Source organism: Trypanosoma grayi (genome assembly GCF_000691245.1).
Source record: "Trypanosoma grayi strain ANR4 Tgr_19_V1, whole genome shotgun sequence".
NCBI lineage: Eukaryota > Euglenozoa > Kinetoplastea > Trypanosomatida > Trypanosomatidae > Trypanosoma > Trypanosoma grayi.
Genome location: NW_008825638.1, coordinates 14334 through 31063, shown reverse-complemented (window position 1 = coordinate 31063; position 16730 = coordinate 14334). Strand labels below are relative to the sequence as shown.

The window sequence follows — 16730 nt, the reverse complement described above, 5'->3', positions numbered from 1 at the left end:
TCCGGAGCTTACGCTTCAGCGTTTGAGGTGCGGCAGAATTTTGTTATGGAAGAGAACCCGGTGGGCTCCCTTAACGACGTCGTCTGCAACACTTTGCAGAGGCGACGGATTCAGTCTGAGGAAACTCAAATAAACAGAGAATTTGACGCAGGGGTTTCGACATTGGATCGATCAGAGGGTCAAATACGGATTTGGCTGTGCGTGGAGGCAGTAAATCACTGGCTACTCGCTCAGTCGTTTTCTCTGGCACTTTGCACGTGCATCATTGACACTACAAAGCTGTACGCTGGTCGCTTGCGCCCGGACTTCCTTGCAAGGCTGGAGAGGGAAGGTTACACCTCGTCGTCGGTTGGTGTGGACTGGTGTGATGTCGCTCGTGAGGGACGGCTATCCTTTCCTTCAGGACACAGTGGTTTGTCTTTTGCCGCCTTTGTCCCCCTGATTATGTACTTCATGGGGGTGCTGAAGGCGTTCCGCGGCGGCTCCCTCTGGCGCACCGTCGTTAGTTTCATCCCACTAATTCTCCCTATAACCGTCGCTGTCTCACGGACTCGAGACAACCGCCACAATTTTTCTGATATTGTGGCAGGAAGCATTATTGGGGCATGTTGCGCTCTTCTTTCCGTTGGGCTCCTGTTTCGTGTAGATGAACAAACAGGTACGCTAGTCCCTCGCCAAATGGAATTTGTATCGAAGAGGGACATTCGAAGTGCACCTAACGAAAACCCATGAAGGAGGTTTCGATTATATGCGTTGTTTTTACTTCGGCGGATTTAGGCGTAAATCATTCTTTGGGTTGCATACGCCTTATTCGTGTACTTTCATGTTAGAATCAAGGATGTATGGAGGAGCTCTTGATGATGACTTGAAGTGCTTAATAAATTTTTTTTCGGCCTAAGAGTTTTTTATTCTTCTCTTTCTTTTAAAAAAAAAAGGTTAAAGTGGGAAACAAAAAGTAATTATACTAAAGATGCATTTTGTATGGAAATGGAGGCTTCCAGATTATTTGACAAGTGCCATCCTTCTAACCATTGGGGCTTTTGTTGGATCCTATGTGCAGCCATACTGCCGTCCTGTGTCATTCAGCGACAGCAGCATCATGCACCAAAAGAAAGAAGATGAGACAGTCCCCATATTCGCCGTTATTATTGCCATTGTTCTCACTGTACTACTGTACACGTGTGGAGAGCTGTACCTTGGGGGAAAGCATGGGAGAAAAAAGGCGATGTACCTTATTAACAGTTGGTTTGCTGTGCATATGTTTAGCTTCTCCCTCGAATTCTGCATCGTTGCTCTGATTAAAGTATACGCTGGGAGACTGCGTCCTGACTTCATAGCGCTCTTGGAAGATGAGAACATTACAGAGGCAACTATTGGAAGCTTCACGGAAGAGTACGTGTGCCGTGCAGCTCGAGAGGGGCGGCTGTCGTTTCCCTCTGGCCACAGTTCCTCTGCGTTCTCCGGGATCGTTCCACCGGCAATGTATTTGCTTGGTCTGACAAGGACATTTCGCAACGGTAGGCTATGCCTGGCATTTATCTCCCTGTTGCCTCTCATTTTCTCTTTTGTGACCGCCGTATCTCGGACACGTGATAATGACCACCATTTTTCAGACATTCTGGCCGGGGCTATTATTGGTAGTGCCTGTGGCGTATTCGCTGTGCTTATTGCTTTCGTGCCGAGCCCAACAGGGGAGTGGGCAGTACGAGGCGGTACACCGAGCGGTTTCGATGCTAATTCTCCTGATGCGGAGTTGATGGAGAACCCTGTGTCTGTGGGCGGTGCAGCAATTCCAGAGACAACTTCTGTATTCATTGCCCAGAGGCGCGAAGATTCGCAGGAGGCCCATAAAAGATAATCCTTGTGTATGCCCTTCAAGTCATGCTTATAAGCAATATCCCATGGATGGCGTTGATGGTGCATGAATCTGCTGTTTTTTTTTGTTGGTTTCGCCTTTCAGCAAAGTCTAATTGTTTCTTCTGTAAATTTTTTTTTGCCTATTGAAATATCCATCAACGGCTGTTTATTTAAGAACCATTGAAAGAGCAATGCGCGCCTCTGCTTCTGTACTTCAGGGGCGACGCTACGGTCAACGGGATCACCAAGCCAACAAGAAACAAAAAAACGAATGACACTCTCAGGAGATCTTTGCCCCACTTAGTTCCACATTGTTTCTATTCTCTGTTTCGGTTAAAGAAGTACAAAAACACCGAGTCACACAAGGGAAACAAACAAATAGTGGGGCCATGCAGAGTACCTCAGTGTGTGCGTCATCCGCCTTGTTGTCTGTGGCCACATCAACACTTTTTGTGGCACGCAGGGCGTTTGTACAGGGCGGTCCACCTCCCCCCAAGCTGCAGGATGGCATTGATCCCATGAAGAAGCTTTGCTCCCATCGTGCGGAGATGGACGCCCGTTATGCGGCGCAGCAACAGTCGGAGCGCGAGTTCTACGCACGCACTCCGCACATTCCCCCACCACTGCCACACAATAGCTATGAAAAGGGACAATATGGCATGCGCCGCCGTATCAAAGTACAGGATAGGAGCGATGACATCAGCCTCGATGCCCTCAATGTGGCGGTGGAGATGGGGAACCACGCTATGCGCAAAGGTTGAATGCGGTATATTTTCTTTCACCTCACCCGTTCCTTCTAGGGCACGGCAGTTGCTCACTGTATTCGCCATTACTTCCCGTTATTACTGCTTCTCTTACTGCATTGGCTCCCCCTTTCACTTGGTTTGCCCCTTGTTTTGCCCCGATAAAGTGAGCCGTGTCGTCAAAAAAGGAATAACCCATAGCAGTTGAGTAGTTATTTCTTTTTTTTTGGGGGGGTGATATTTCTTTCCCCTTTGAGCTTTTTTATTGTTTCGTGTCGTTTCCTCACGTTCATTCATGCTGCGCAGGACGATGTGGCGACTGGGTGGTGGTGGCGGTGACTTGTTCCCGACAACAAAGGAGGCTGCCCACCTCACGCCGTCTTGGGTCATGGCGCGGCACCCACCGCCGCCACCGGGTCAAGGTAAGTGCTACGTCAGCACCACGAGACCGGCGGTGCGTTCCAAATGGCAGCTCACTGTGCCGGAGGTGCACACCCTGACGGTGGCGCAGCTGGACGCACCGACACCCCGCAACGCTGTTCTCCCGCGGCCGTCAGGACGTGTGGTAAAGGCTGCTCTAAACGGTGTGAACAGCGCACTCAGCCACAAACCGAAGCCTAGTCTGAGTGGTATAGCAGCGGTAAATATAGCGGCGAAGAAATATAGTGAGGCCCGCATGAAGACACGGGACTACGCCGAGCACCAGCGTCCAGCACGGCTGCCGCCTGGATGGGAGAGGACATCGGATGTGGTGAATCTTTCGGAGTGGATGTATAAACGTATCCACGACCATCGCAAGTGCGTTAGTGACAACAAAAATGGATACGAAAAAGAGTACATGTTCTGGGAGGCGAAGCCAGCGCCGCCACAAGTAAAGAAGTAGTTGGGTAGCGTTAGTGTAGGGATATTCTGGCGGTACGGCCACCATAAACACAGACGCACACATCTTATGACATGCCGGCTTTTCTACCGATTTTGTCGATGGTGTGGCATGTAGTGCTGGAGTCATACGCCTGGGTAGGAGGGGGAATGGGAGTTTTTTCTAGCAAAGTGGGGTAACACACCTTTTTAGTATGTGCCTGTTGGCTTCTTTGTTTGTTTCTGCGCGATTGTTTATGTGTGCGTGTGTGTGTGTGGAATACTTGCTGCTGCTCTACGACGTATTTGGTGGTGCCACTGTGAAGTATGCATTCTACATGCAATGCCTCTTTGGCACATGTGTTTTTTTCTTTTGTTTGTGTGCTTACTGCTGCTTGTGTGGAGTGTTTCCTTGTTTTATTTTATTTTTTTGTTTTGCTCTTGCTTATTCATTTTCTTTTTTCTTTAAAAAAAAAAAATAAGAATTGAAAAAGAGAGGCGACCTTCGGCCTCTTGCTGCACACCGACGTGGACGCACGGAAGTAGGATCATACAAATAACAGGCGCGTGCTGATCTTATTGCGTCGTGTTGAAGACAGTCAGTTCGTGGTGCCTGTTCCTGGTAGATCCAAAACGTTATCTGTTCCTTTTGTCTATTTGTCTATTCGTTTCCCTCTGTGTGGGTGTGTCTGTGTGTGCGTGTGCATTTGTGTATTCCTTACATCGGCCCATGTCTCCAGCGTGGTTGGCCTCACCAGTGGCTCTTAGTCTAATTTTTCTGGTGTTGCAGAACAGCATATTGGTTGTTTTAACGCGCTACTCACGTGTCAATGTACCCCCGGAAATGCGCTATCACACCTCTACGCTCGTGCTCAATCAGGAGGTCGTCAAGATGGTGCTTTGCATCATCATATTTGCAGTTGAGAACCGGCTCGCTCTCAGGGCTCCACTTCTTGAAATCCGGGATACTTCTGCCGTTTCCCCCAGCGTGTCGACACTTCTCTGGCGTGTTGTTTTCCACAAGGAGACCCTAAAGATTTCTGTTCCTGCCGCATTGTTTACTTTGCAGAACTATCTTATTTTCGTCGGTCTCGCAAATCTAGATGCAACAACATTTCAGGTGTGGTCGCAGACAAAGCTGCTCTCTGCAGCCGTTCTGTCTGTTCTAATGCTTGGGCGGCGTCTCTCAATGATGCAGTGGGTTTCACTGTTCGTGCTAACGCTGGGAGTCCTCCTCACGCAGCAACAGGACTTGAAGAAAACAGAAACGATACCGACGTCTGAAGAGCATAATTCACAACGCCCTCTGCTTGGAATTGCCGCCTGTGTGCTCTCGGGAATCTCCTCAAGTTATGCCGGTGTGTACTTTGAAAAGGTTGTTAAAACGACGGCTCCGTCGCTGGCAGTGCGGAATATCCATTTATCGTTATTTGGCATCCCTTTTGCTGCGATCTCCATGTTCTTTCTTGATATATTACCGACGTGGCGTAACCCTGCAGAACAAGAACAGACATTCGAGTACTGGCGTGGCTACGATCAGTGGCTTACTCTCTGTCTCGTTTTCATACACGCCCTTGGTGGTTTGCTTGTTGCAATTGCTGTGAAGTATGCCGACAACATTGTCAAGGGTTTCGCTACAGGCGTCGCAGTGGTTGTGAGCGGCGTGATGTCGTTTTCCATTTGGGGAGTTGTTCCCTCCATGGCGTTTTTGTGGGGATGCGCCCTCATTACGTTGGCCACCGTAGTCTACCACAAATACGACATTCGCGTGCAGTCGCGGTAATGAGCTGACGCTAGTCTTTCCAAAAGATAAGGATGGGGACTAATCGTTTGGTTTGTGTTCCACAATCAAGGATATGGAGTATGTGGAATTCCTTTCTGACGCGCGTACACTCTGGCACCAGGCGATGATCTTTTTTTGTTGTTTGTTTTTATACTCTGTCTCATGGAGGACACATTGCGGGTGAACGCCGACGGCTGGGGTGACACCTCCGTTTCCAGTGGTTCCTTTTTTCTCCGTTTCTATGTGTTGCTTACTTTTCTATCCTTCTGCCCTGTGCTGAACACACAAAACAACAACAACAAAAAAAAAACAATGAAGGCGGGGAGTGTACGTGTACCTTCTAAATCAAGCAGCGTGCAGAAGGCACGGGTGGAGCTTGGTTCAAATGATCATAACAACTAATGACGTTCGTAGTGACTTTCACCGACGACTACGAGGCGTTATGCGCACAATTGATGAGACGCTTGCAGTCGACAGCCGCCGAGCCCATACCAACTCCCTCCCTAGAGCTAGAAGTAATAGCCCTGAGAGAAGAAATTCATTTAGCCTCGTACCCCACCTGCCATCGTGGACGGAGCGTCGCTCGGAGCAGCGACGGCATGAGTTGCAAGCGGAGCGCGAGGATGCACAGAGGTTACTAGACTCTTTGCGCTACGCACGAGAGAAGCGAGAGCCGCTGCGAGATGAGACCACTGCGAACCGCTTGAGTGGCCCAGATGTATCTGTCGGCCCTTTGTGCCCTAGCTGCTCGGAGCGGCAATGCCAATGTGAAGCCTCGACGCCGTCTCCAATGCGGTCACCACCGCTCTTGCTCATTCCCACTATAGATCAGCACCAGCAGCGAAATCAGGTTGAGGAGGAAGAAAAACAGTGCCACCAGCAATGTAACAACAATGACGTTGTGCCCACCGAAGTGTCTCCGCGTATGGCGGAACTTGAAGAAGCGTCTAGGCAACGTCTTTTAGAGCGTCGCGCCGCAGAGGAAAAGCGATTAGCAATGCTGCGCGAGTTGCGTCGTTCGGCAGTGCTGGTACGCCAGCAAGCACTTGCGGAGGCCGAAGCGCAGATCGAGCGGGCCGAATCAGAGCGCATCGCTAGGCTACAACAGTTGGAGGAGGAGGCGCGCTGCAGTGCAGCGGAGGCGCAAAAGCATTGCGCTCTCACTGTAGAGGAGCTGCGTGCGATTGAGGTTCACGGAAAGGAGCTCGCTGCTCTACGGGCACATACAGGGATTGGAAACTTGACTTCATGGCCTGTCCGTCTTCCCCCCGCTGCTCCCCCCCATCCCCCTGCTGCTGCTGCTGCTCCACTTCCTCTTCCACAGCCACCGTATCGTACTGCTACTGATCCTGTGTCGTCGTACGGTGAATCAATGGCAGTGAGCGCTACGCGACCACCGTCGTCAAATAGATCCTCGTCTAGTTCAACATCTCCGCCAATGTGGAGACAAGACTCGCCGTTGGAGGCTCCAGAGGTAGCGCGAGCGCCACCCCGTTCGTCTCGCCACACTATCAGTCCTATGGACAGGGTCCCCAGTCCTAACCACTTACTGCTGTCTCCTCATAGACGTGTAGAGGATTTGATGCCGCCGCCATCGTTGTCGTCCACTTCCTCATCGGTAGTATCCAAATCAATGACGACCTGCCTTGATGGGGAGAGTCAGACGCCACGCAACACTCATCCTCCTGGATCGTCTTATGTGCGTCGCCTCATGTCTCCTTCCATTTCGTCATACAAGACCCCGGTAAGGGCTACATCACCAATCATGTCGGTGTCTCAGGCTCTGGCCGTGCTACAGCGGCGTGGTGTCGTGACGGATGTCCTACCGCGTGAAGGAAGAATGATACCGACGCTTTTACGACTTTCAGCGGATCGGCAAGAGGTGCTCCTTCAAGTAGAGCGGTTAGAAAAGCTGGGCGACCCATCTAAGGTAACAATCACAAACACACCACCACGACAACGACAACAACAATCACGGCAACGAGGACAAGATGAAGGGACAGGTGGGTCTTTGGCGCGCCGGGTGCGGGAGGTGCATCACTTTCCACTTGTGGACAGTCTTTTATTGTATCCTTTCGGCGTTCTGGGAAACGATGCAAACGGAGTCATCAGGGGCGTCTTGTGTGGTCGGAGCGCGCGACGGTGGCTGGTGAAATTCTTCTGTACACTCTTTGCTCGCCCGGAGTCCTCGTCGTACCATGTTTTCCTTATATCTCGCAACAGTACGCAGTGCACAAACGGTGACACCGGTAGGCCGTGGCGGCTGGATGCGCCAGGCGCTGCCACGCTCCTACTGCTGCAGTTCCGCAGTCGGCGGGAGTGGGCAACATTTCTGAGTCTGACTGCTGCGTCCACAGAGCAGGTGAAAGAAGGCCCTGCACTAACATATGGGCGGGCGCTGTGGATGCTGGCAGCGCATCTATGGCAACAGCGGCGGCGTAGCGTTAACCCAGCAGTAGAAGAAGTACCATTATCATCATCATCGCTTTTGAAGCCATCGCAGGCGACGGCAAAACATTTCAGGAGGCTGCCTGATGCAGTGCTCTCATTTTCCGCTGATCCGAAAAGAAGGCGAATGCCTGTTTTGCGCGCATCCTCGCCTGAGGCTCGCGGAAGAAGCAGGGGCATATCGGTTGCGTCTAGACGCTTTGTGGTGCCTGTCGCACACGAGAATGACGTTGGCGTTGGTGCGTCTCGAAGCTCGCGGAGCCGGCGGTTTGGCCTGCGGTCCACAGTCCACGTTGTCGCACCCTCCTCCGCGCCCACTGGTAGCCCGGCCGCCCTCATGAAATACGGGTATTGAATTGGTTGTCCTTATGACTACGTCGCTGGCTACTCCTTGTGGGGTTCGTTTGAGTGTCTTTTCTTTGGTTGTTATCATTCTCATTGACGACAGCCCCACCATCCTCCTGTTCCTTCTCTTCGTTCTAAAGGAACAAAGCGGCCGCCTATTATGCTGCTGCAACTCCCTCTACACATATGCTTGCACGCCTTCACATGCGTTAATGTGACATAGCGGCGCGCTGTTGTTTCTCTTTGCATCTCTTTTGTTGTTGTTGTTTGTTTGTTTTTATTTTTGTTGCTGCAGAGGATTGGGGTGTATAGATACCTTGAAAAAGAGGTGGCGGAAGGTGACGTCGGGGCACGCAAGTTGAAGGAATATAAACAAAAAGGAAGGAAACAAGGTGTAGATCAGCAGTAGTCGACCTCCGACCCGACACTCTGCATTACGTAGACGCTTAATAGAAACAAGATCACGTCAATAGTCTTTTCTTGAAGAGTCTATCAGCGGAGTTTTTTTGTTGGGTGTCTCATTTGGTTATTATTGTTGTTGACTTCCTTATTATACTTCTTCGTGGCGTAAGAGGTCCCGGTGACACTTTCTTTCTTTTTGTGCATTTGCGGTGTTTCGTATTTCTCGAGTACAAAATTGCCAGTGTTGCACATCTCGTTAATCGGGGACACAGCAGCAGGGAAAGCCTGAAGGTGAGGGTGGAGCGAGAATACAGGGAAAGTTAGACACAATGGAGGGGATGAGCATTGAGCTGCTTACGCAGCTCGCCACAGAGGTTCTGACTTCGCCAGAGAAGGGTATTCGAGATGAGGCAGCGAAGCGGCTTCGATTCATGAGCTGCTACGATCACTGGGAGTCTGTGAAGGCGCTGTTGCCCCGGGCAGAGAACAACTACTTGCGGTTCATCGTCTGCAAAGTAATGCAATTCATCGTGAGCAACGAGCTTGGACCACAGGAGAGGAGGGACATGCAGGCTTATGTTCTGACCTACCTAACATCGGTGCGAGAACGCGGTGAATCACTTCCGTTGTACGTGCGCAACGAACTCTACTCTATCTATGCCGCTGCCATCTACGTCAATTGGCGTCTGACAGTAATATCGATGGAAGAGGATCAGAAAGGGATGGGCAAGCATATCATTGACGAGTTATCTGCCCAACTCCCCGCTAGCGATGTGCTGGATTGCGTACTAGAGGTGCTTACGTTCTTTGCACGACAGGAATCAAAGGGCTCTCTCGAGCGCGTGCGTGTGGCCTTTGCGGAGGAAGTTCTTCCGTTCTGTTTTCAATTTGCGGCTGGACAGATTTCCTCCTATGGCCAGCGTGCTCTGGAGATTTGCTGCACCTCCCTGGAGAATGTGCCATCATCTCTGACAGACCCCCGCATTGTTGTGCAGCACACGACGGATGACTCCGTCTACTTGGAGAATGGTACGGGATGGTTTCCGGCCCTGCCCCTCGCCGTACAGGTGTGTGCCCGCGCCTTTGTTGATGACCCGGTCATGGGGATGAACAGTCCTTGTGCGCGGTTTCTGCGGATGGCCTCAGCCGTTGTTTGCATAGACCCAGAGTGGTTTCAGACGCGGAACGAGCTCAACGAATCATTCCTCGTCTTTTCGGAGGAGCTGCTGGCGCTCTATGAGTCGACCGGCTATAGTCACATACTTCAGCTAAGCTGCGCCATCCTCGTGAACGTGTTCGACCGAGACAAGGGGAAGGTGACGGCGTATTTGTACAATCGTCCCCAACTCATTCATATGTGGGTGCTGGCAACGCAGCGTGTGTTGTGCCAATGGGAGGATGGTGAAGAGGAGCTGCGACAGCAGTTGATGCACATGTTCTTTTTATTTGGTGAATGTATTGTGCCGCGTGTCACGGCGATGGAGAATGGTGATGTACGAGCGGGGCCTATAATGACAGATGTCTTGCAGGTGGCACAATGCTACTTCGACAACGTCGTTGCCAAGGCGCATCTCACGGAGGACTCCAACGAGCTACGCTCAGACGTCGGCGTCATGCTACACAATGAAAAAACTCTTTTGCCGATTGCAGAGATGTTATTTTGTGAGAGAATAGATCTCTACACTTCTATTGCGCGACGTTTGTTAACCACCATTGAGCAGTATGAGAGTTGCGTGCGCGCGCGAGAGGCAGGGGACACTGAGGGGCTCAGTGTTTTGATGTTTTCCCTAGCTATAGATACAAATGCCCTTTGTTCCACCTTGGGTGCAGCCGATGTTCCTCTCTTTCTTACGCACGTGTGCCTCTCTCGGCTCTCTGTCATCATATCTGCTGTAGCCATCGCCGTTTTAAATGGTACGGCTAACCGCAGTGATGAAATTTTGGGTGTTATTGCCCGATTTGCGCGGGGACTACTCTCGGTCGACGATGCACTCACTAGTGCCTTGTTGGAGAGCCTCTCACTCTTTGATCTAGACGCTCGCTACAACAACGGCAATAACAATAACAACAACAACGGTGTGCAACACAACGAAGCCGATGGGATGGGAAATGTGCACATCGGTGTACTGCGTTCCCTATTTTTCTTCTGTGGTTGTGTCTATGAATCCCAAGCTGAAGGGAATGATGAGTTTTACGAGGTCATGATAAGCCTTCTGCGCTTTGTCTACGTGCACCATAGTGACAAGACATCTCTTGTTATGGATGCGAACAATATTCTTACGAAGGTTTTGTCGCAGGGTGTGCGCGGTTGCTTTCTGGCCTCTGAGAAGATGACGTCGATCCTTATGTCCGTTAAGGAAGAGCGTATTGACCTGCTGTGTGCCACTAGCGACCAGCTCTCACCAGAGGCGGGAAAGGCCCGCTCAAATATGCTAACAGCCCTAACCTTTTTTGTAGAGTCCCGCCACTATGCAGGGTATCCAACATTGGATGTCCTCCCATTCATTATTACCCGCGCACTGAACCAGGAACGTCTTTCCGCAGATCCACTCGCACTTCTGCGTGATCTGAACGCCATTGTAGATGGCATTCACCAGGTTGAAGCCTTTTACTGGCTTCTCGATGCTGTGATCGACGAGAGCTGTGAGGTAAAGAATGTGATGCGGTCAGTACCCGCAAGTGCACCGCTAGTGTTGCGGCTATGCGCGCGTTTGTGCATGTTGGCAACACAGCTGTTGAGAGAAGACAACAAGTGCGAGTCTAGATGGGGCCTCGCGTCTTTCGCAGTTCGTTCCATTGGTGGTGTCATGGGGGCTTATGACAGTTGGAGTTGGAGTGGGAAGGAATTTTTACAGTTACCCACCTCAGATGCCGTGAGCGAGAACGTTGTGTACGACATTGCCGACATTATGTATAACCTTATTTGTGGTCATTGGTGTAATTTAGGTGTCTTCTTGTTCTACAGTGACGACTTCTTCATTGCATTCAGAGAATTTCTGTCGTTATTCTTGTCCACTTCTGTGGAGTTGCTAATGGCGCGCCGGAACTGCGGCGAACGTGTGTTCCGGGCCTTCACGAAGGCCTTTATGTCGAGAGGAGAACTTGGTACTCGATTGTGTGAACTCATGGAGGCAGAAGGACTCTGGCAGCCGTTGCTTAGGCACCTGACAAAGTGCTTGCATTACACATTCTTGCTTGATATCCTCTGTACGATTGAGCCAGTCTTCCTCTGCATGGAGAGGTGCAGCGCCAATGGGGTTATCTCTGTGGAAAGCGAAATCATCGGTGAACTGTTCAATGAGATTGTGGTATACATCGCTGTTTCTCCACACATGGAGAGGTGTGAAATGGAGCTGTGCTTTAAGATGCTTTTTAAGTGTTTTGAGATTTCGAGCCCCATCTGCAGAGCTAAAATGGACACACTGTTGGACGTCTGCTCTGCCTACCACCGCGTACGTCTTCGTCATATTTATGCACTGCTGCGTGCCGGAAAGGAGGACGCGTTGTTTTCATACTTGGGAGTGTTTGGAATGTCGTCCAAAGTTCAAACTCTGTCTGCTTGGTGATTGTGCCTCTGAAGAGGCACGCAGAATGCGGTTAAGCAGTTTCAGAATGATGATGATTATTGTTGTTGTCGGTGTTGTTGTTTGTTTTTCACCGTGGGGTATCGCAGACTCTTGCTGTTGCTGCCTGTGAAGGTGACAGATGACCGATGCTCACGTGGAGTAAAAGAAGAATGAAAGGGAAAGAGAAGAGAGTTACAAACTGGAATACAACTTTCTCTTTGTACTTGTTTTCTGTCGCTGTCTATGCTTGAAGTACGGGTTCTCATTGTGCTGCATATAGGTGTAGGTGTCGCACACAATTTCTCTCCTTGTGTTTTCTTTTTTTTGTAAACGTCTTTTTTTTTCACCATTTGTGTCGTTCCTGGTGCTTCTTCTGCCTTTGCTGCCCGCAGGGTTAGTGAAAGGCGCCCCCATTCGCACAGCAGCAGCAGCGCTGCGATGCCGTCAGGGGGGCGACGTGGGCGCGTCGGCCCCATCCGCTTCCGCACCTTTCTGCGCAACACCGTTCTTGACGTGATGCGCAGCCGCGGCTGGCTGGAGACCGATAGCGACCTTGGGTGGGACTTCTTCTGGGCCGATGTGGGGTGGATACGTGAGATGTACGACCACGTGCGGCTCGACGACGTGCAGCGGATCAACCACTTCCGCAATCACTTCGAGCTAACGCGGAAGGACCTCATGGTGAAAAACTTGAAGCGGCTGCGCAGAGCTCTTGAGCGCGAGGGGCGCACAGAGGAGGCGATGGAGCTCGACTTCTTCCCGGTGACCTTCTCGCTGCCACAGGATTACGGTCTGTTCGAGATGGAGTTCCGTCGCCAGCAAAACGCCGTTTGGATTATGAAGCCACCAGCGAAGGCGCAAGGCAAAGGCATCTTTCTATTCTCGAAAATTTCACAGGTCGCGGAGTGGCGCAAGGACTACAAGCAACGACAGGGTGGTACACTTGGCGAGAAGCCAGGCGGCGCTTACGGCAGCGAGCAGGTGGAGCCGTACTTGGCACAGCGCTACATTGACAACCCACACCTGGTGGGCGGAAAGAAGTATGACCTGCGCGTCTATGTCCTCGTTACGGGCTACAGCCCACTCACGGTGTGGTTGCATCGCAGCGGTTTCGCACGCTTTTGTCATCAACGTTTCTCACTGAAGGATATTGAGAATACATTCATTCATGTGACAAACGTGGCAGTGCAGAAGACGAACCCAAAGTACACTCCGTCTTCCGGCTGCAAGTACGGCCTTCGCAATCTTCGGCAGTATATCACCGCTTCACGTGGGGTGGAAGCTGCACAGAAACTCTTTGATGACATTCAGAGTATGATTCTACGCTCTCTTCAGGCAGTGCAAAAAATCATTGTCCATGACAAGCATTGCTTTGAGCTGTATGGATATGATGTTATGATTGACAACGAGTTGCACCCGTGGCTTATTGAGACAAACGCCTCTCCATCTCTTTCTGCGGAGACTCCTGCAGACTACCACTTGAAATTCAACATGTTGGAGGACATGTTCAATGTCGTTGACATTGAGAAGCGGCGGACGGGTGATGAGGTGCGAGTTGGCGGATTTGACTTGATATGGAAGAACGGGCCAGTGGGCCCCACACGCCGCGGGGATGAAAAAATCGGTGGGTCAATACAGTCCTTTCTTGGCTGCGCGAACGAGTTTGAAATTCCCATTACACATATGCGAATGCCACCTCGACTGCAGCAGCTAGACAGCAGCGAACGTCTTTTAACGTGATATGTGCCCGAGACAAAGAGAGAGCAAGGGAGTCGCGACGCTCATCTTATGTAATAATGTAATGATGCTGGCGACTAAAACCATGGCCTTCTGTGGTGACCTTCTTGATTTTTGAGAGTCGTGTGTACCTGTTCAAATGTGCGAACAGTGATGCGTTGCATCGCTTTTGCTGCGTCATGTCTGCCGCCTCAGATAACTAATGACATATTTCTCTCCCCTTATTTTTTTATTGTCTCAATTGCTCTCCCTTCTCCTGATTCTTCTTCTTTTGAAACCTCATCCGCGCCAGGAAGAGCAAAGCGTGGTACACTGAGCGGCGCCAAAGGGGGTATCCACGCACCTGAAACACGCACACACACACAGACAGACATATATATATATATCAGCAGATTCACGTGGGGACGCAAATCAGGTGTGTAACAGGATGACGCGGTGTGTAGGTATTCTGCTTTGGTGCTGCCTCGCTGTCAGTCTGCTGGCGGCGTCCGGCAATGCCACAAACTCCACTAGCGAAAAGACAAATACGTGGGCTGTTATTCTGTCCTCCTCGCGCTACTTCTTCAACCTGCGCCACGCCTCGAATGCGCTGACGATGTACCACCTGTGCCGAAAACACGGGATGGATGACGACCATATACTCCTCTTCCTCAGCGACAGCTACGCGTGTGATCCGCGGAACCCCTTTCCTGCAACTATTTACAGCGCCCTCTCCGCCCCGGATCGTGTTAATCTGTACAGCTGCGACGTCCAGGTGGATTACGCTGGCTACGACGTGGACGTGCGCCGCTTTCTCGGTGTGCTGCAGGGTCGCTACGACGTTCACACGCCGCCCTCGCGTCGCCTTGACACGGACGAGAACTCCAACATTTTGATATACGCCGCTGGTCATGCGGCGGAAGGGTTCTTTAAGTTTCAGGACTCGGAGTTCCTCAGCTCCATGGATGTTGCCGACACGCTCATGATGATGTGGGAGCAGCGGCGCTATCGCAAAGTGGTATTCCTCGTCGACACGTGCCGTGCGCTGTCCATGTGCTTAGAAATCGAAGCGCCGAATGTTGTGTGCCTCACCTCGTCTGACGCGACGCTGGAGAGCTTCTCCCACCACGTGGATCCGTCCATGGGCTTGACGGTAATCTCACGCTGGTCGTTCGAGGCGCTGCAGCTGCTTGAGCATGCTAAGTGTGATGTGGCCCCGCACGAGCGAACGGCGCTGCAGATGTCATGGTACGATTTCAACTACGGCAAGGAGCGTTCAGAGCTGCCGCCGCCGCTGTCAGTGCCGGCGCATTTTGACGCCGTGAACGATCCAGGGGCCCTTCGCACTTGGAAGTTGGAGGAGTTTTTCTGCGACCGGGCGCACGAGTTAACCCCCGTAGATGTGCGTCATGACTTACTCTGAAATATGGTGTTGTTCTGTATGATTCTGAAGAGACAGATAGTGCTCTTGTGAGCGTTTTTTTTTTTGGCGGTGAAATCGTCGTGGGGGCATTCTGGTGCGTGTTACGCTTTGGGGCAAACCCGCATCTTCACTATCACGATTTTTCCCAATTTTATTCTGGATGTCAAGACTCCTAATCTACTCATTTGCAAATATACATACTCTCTCTTCTCTCTCTCCCTATTAGCTATTTCGTATCGACTCAGCCTTGTAGTCGACAGACGTGCAACGGATAGGTGCACACACGCCCTGACGTGCAGAAACACATTGTCACAAGCAAACCTAGAGCCACAATAGGGTACCGAAATCGACTGAAGAAAATCTAATATTATTATTAATACTATTTAGAACTTCCACCATGCGAAAGTTTTTGGTGCCGAGAAAGCTGACCTTCTCACTCGGACTCTCCTGTCAGCTTGACAGCAACTGGCGCTGCTGTTCCTCCACCACCTCTTGGCCCACTTCCACCAGGGGCGACAGCAGTGTCGGCATTGCGCCGAAGAAACCGAAGCGACGTATCGTCCCTCACCTTGACGCGTCAGCGTTGCTTGACCGCGTCCCACGGGACCCCGGTGCCCACGCGGAGCTTTCAACAGCCGAGCTGGAGCGCAAGATTGAAGAGTGGTCAAAGATGAATCCCCAGGAGCTCGAGGAGTTGTATAAGCAACTGGAGAAGCAGGAGGAGGAAGAGAGTCGTGTGCTCACGGAGGACTCGCTCTATCAAATGGACGTATCGATGCGGGACCGCTCGCGCGCTGCTGTGCGTGTCTTCTGGAAAGATGTCGACGTGAGCCCGCTTGACGGGCACGAGGGCTGGTACACTGTGCTGGTGGATGGGCGCAAGGTAAAAGCGTTTGAGTCGACTAATGTTCTCGCGATACCGAGCGAGGCGATGGCGTACTGCTGCGCGCGCGAGTACGCGGCACAGAGTGGCTACCTTAACAAGCTGCTAATGCCCATGACAGACATGTGCAGTGGCGCGCTGACCGTAGCCCCGCAAATGATTGCCCCGCGCGTCGATTACTTGATGTCCTTCTACCAGAATGACAACATGTACTTCCGCGCGGCCCCGATCGCGGAGGAGCAGGACCGCATCATAGGGCCTATTGCGGATTGGTTTGCACGCGTGTTTGAAGTGAATGTGCCGCGAATTGTTGGCATCGGCCACGCACAGATCCCACCCGGCGCCGTGCTAAAGGTTCGGGATGCACTGCTGGCGATGTCAATGAACCCCTACCAGATCGTTGCTATGTGCGTGGCGGCCCAATTTACCAGTAGTCTCCTCCTGCCACTTGCAATGTTTAATGGTGTCGTTGACCTCGCGACGGCCTTGTCGATCAACCGCGCGGAGGAGGGACACAATACCCGCACTGAAGGACTCATCGAGGGGTACCATGACATTAGAGAGGCGGATGTTGTCACAAAACTCTGCGCGTGTGCTGTGACGTGGCAGCTCATGAAGGATGTACCTCTCTCCAAGTGTCTGGAGGTTCCCCGTACTGCCCTCGCTGATGAAGCACTCTGATGTGGCAATGAAGCAGCAAGAATCA

The 16730-nt window shown here is 51.5% G+C and overlaps 10 protein-coding genes across 10 annotated transcripts; all 10 read left to right on the top strand.

The window, feature by feature from the left end:
* Positions 1-45: 45 nt before the first annotated feature.
* DQ04_00191170 (phosphatidic acid phosphatase) lies at positions 46-732 on the top strand (the record flags this gene model as incomplete). The annotated part of the gene is made up of 1 exon (XM_009308405.1): positions 46-732. The coding sequence occupies one exon, from the start codon at positions 46-48 to the stop codon at positions 730-732; it is 687 nt and encodes a 228-aa protein (XP_009306680.1).
* A 238-nt stretch (positions 733-970) lies between these two features.
* On the top strand, positions 971-1858 carry DQ04_00191160 (phosphatidic acid phosphatase; the record flags this gene model as incomplete). Its single annotated transcript, XM_009308404.1, has 1 exon — positions 971-1858. One exon carries the CDS (start codon positions 971-973, stop codon positions 1856-1858), a length of 888 nt encoding a protein of 295 aa, XP_009306679.1.
* A 388-nt stretch (positions 1859-2246) lies between these two features.
* Positions 2247-2618, top strand: DQ04_00191150 (hypothetical protein; the record flags this gene model as incomplete). Its single annotated transcript, XM_009308403.1, has 1 exon — positions 2247-2618. The coding sequence occupies one exon, from the start codon at positions 2247-2249 to the stop codon at positions 2616-2618; it is 372 nt and encodes a 123-aa protein (XP_009306678.1).
* A 277-nt stretch (positions 2619-2895) lies between these two features.
* Positions 2896-3483, top strand: DQ04_00191140 (hypothetical protein; the record flags this gene model as incomplete). The annotated part of the gene is made up of 1 exon (XM_009308402.1): positions 2896-3483. One exon carries the CDS (start codon positions 2896-2898, stop codon positions 3481-3483), a length of 588 nt encoding a protein of 195 aa, XP_009306677.1.
* A 705-nt stretch (positions 3484-4188) lies between these two features.
* On the top strand, positions 4189-5241 carry DQ04_00191130 (UDP-galactose transporter; the record flags this gene model as incomplete). Its single annotated transcript, XM_009308401.1, has 1 exon — positions 4189-5241. One exon carries the CDS (start codon positions 4189-4191, stop codon positions 5239-5241), a length of 1053 nt encoding a protein of 350 aa, XP_009306676.1.
* A 385-nt stretch (positions 5242-5626) lies between these two features.
* DQ04_00191120 (hypothetical protein) lies at positions 5627-8044 on the top strand (the record flags this gene model as incomplete). The annotated part of the gene is made up of 1 exon (XM_009308400.1): positions 5627-8044. The coding sequence occupies one exon, from the start codon at positions 5627-5629 to the stop codon at positions 8042-8044; it is 2418 nt and encodes an 805-aa protein (XP_009306675.1).
* Positions 8045-8765: 721 nt separating this feature from the next.
* On the top strand, positions 8766-12002 carry DQ04_00191110 (hypothetical protein; the record flags this gene model as incomplete). Its single annotated transcript, XM_009308399.1, has 1 exon — positions 8766-12002. The coding sequence occupies one exon, from the start codon at positions 8766-8768 to the stop codon at positions 12000-12002; it is 3237 nt and encodes a 1078-aa protein (XP_009306674.1).
* A 438-nt stretch (positions 12003-12440) lies between these two features.
* Positions 12441-13742, top strand: DQ04_00191100 (putative tubulin tyrosine ligase protein; the record flags this gene model as incomplete). Its single annotated transcript, XM_009308398.1, has 1 exon — positions 12441-13742. The coding sequence occupies one exon, from the start codon at positions 12441-12443 to the stop codon at positions 13740-13742; it is 1302 nt and encodes a 433-aa protein (XP_009306673.1).
* A 424-nt stretch (positions 13743-14166) lies between these two features.
* DQ04_00191090 (GPI-anchor transamidase subunit 8) lies at positions 14167-15141 on the top strand (the record flags this gene model as incomplete). The annotated part of the gene is made up of 1 exon (XM_009308397.1): positions 14167-15141. One exon carries the CDS (start codon positions 14167-14169, stop codon positions 15139-15141), a length of 975 nt encoding a protein of 324 aa, XP_009306672.1.
* A 397-nt stretch (positions 15142-15538) lies between these two features.
* On the top strand, positions 15539-16705 carry DQ04_00191080 (ATP synthase mitochondrial F1 complex assembly factor 2; the record flags this gene model as incomplete). Its single annotated transcript, XM_009308396.1, has 1 exon — positions 15539-16705. The coding sequence occupies one exon, from the start codon at positions 15539-15541 to the stop codon at positions 16703-16705; it is 1167 nt and encodes a 388-aa protein (XP_009306671.1).
* Between the last annotated feature and the right edge of the window lie 25 nt (positions 16706-16730).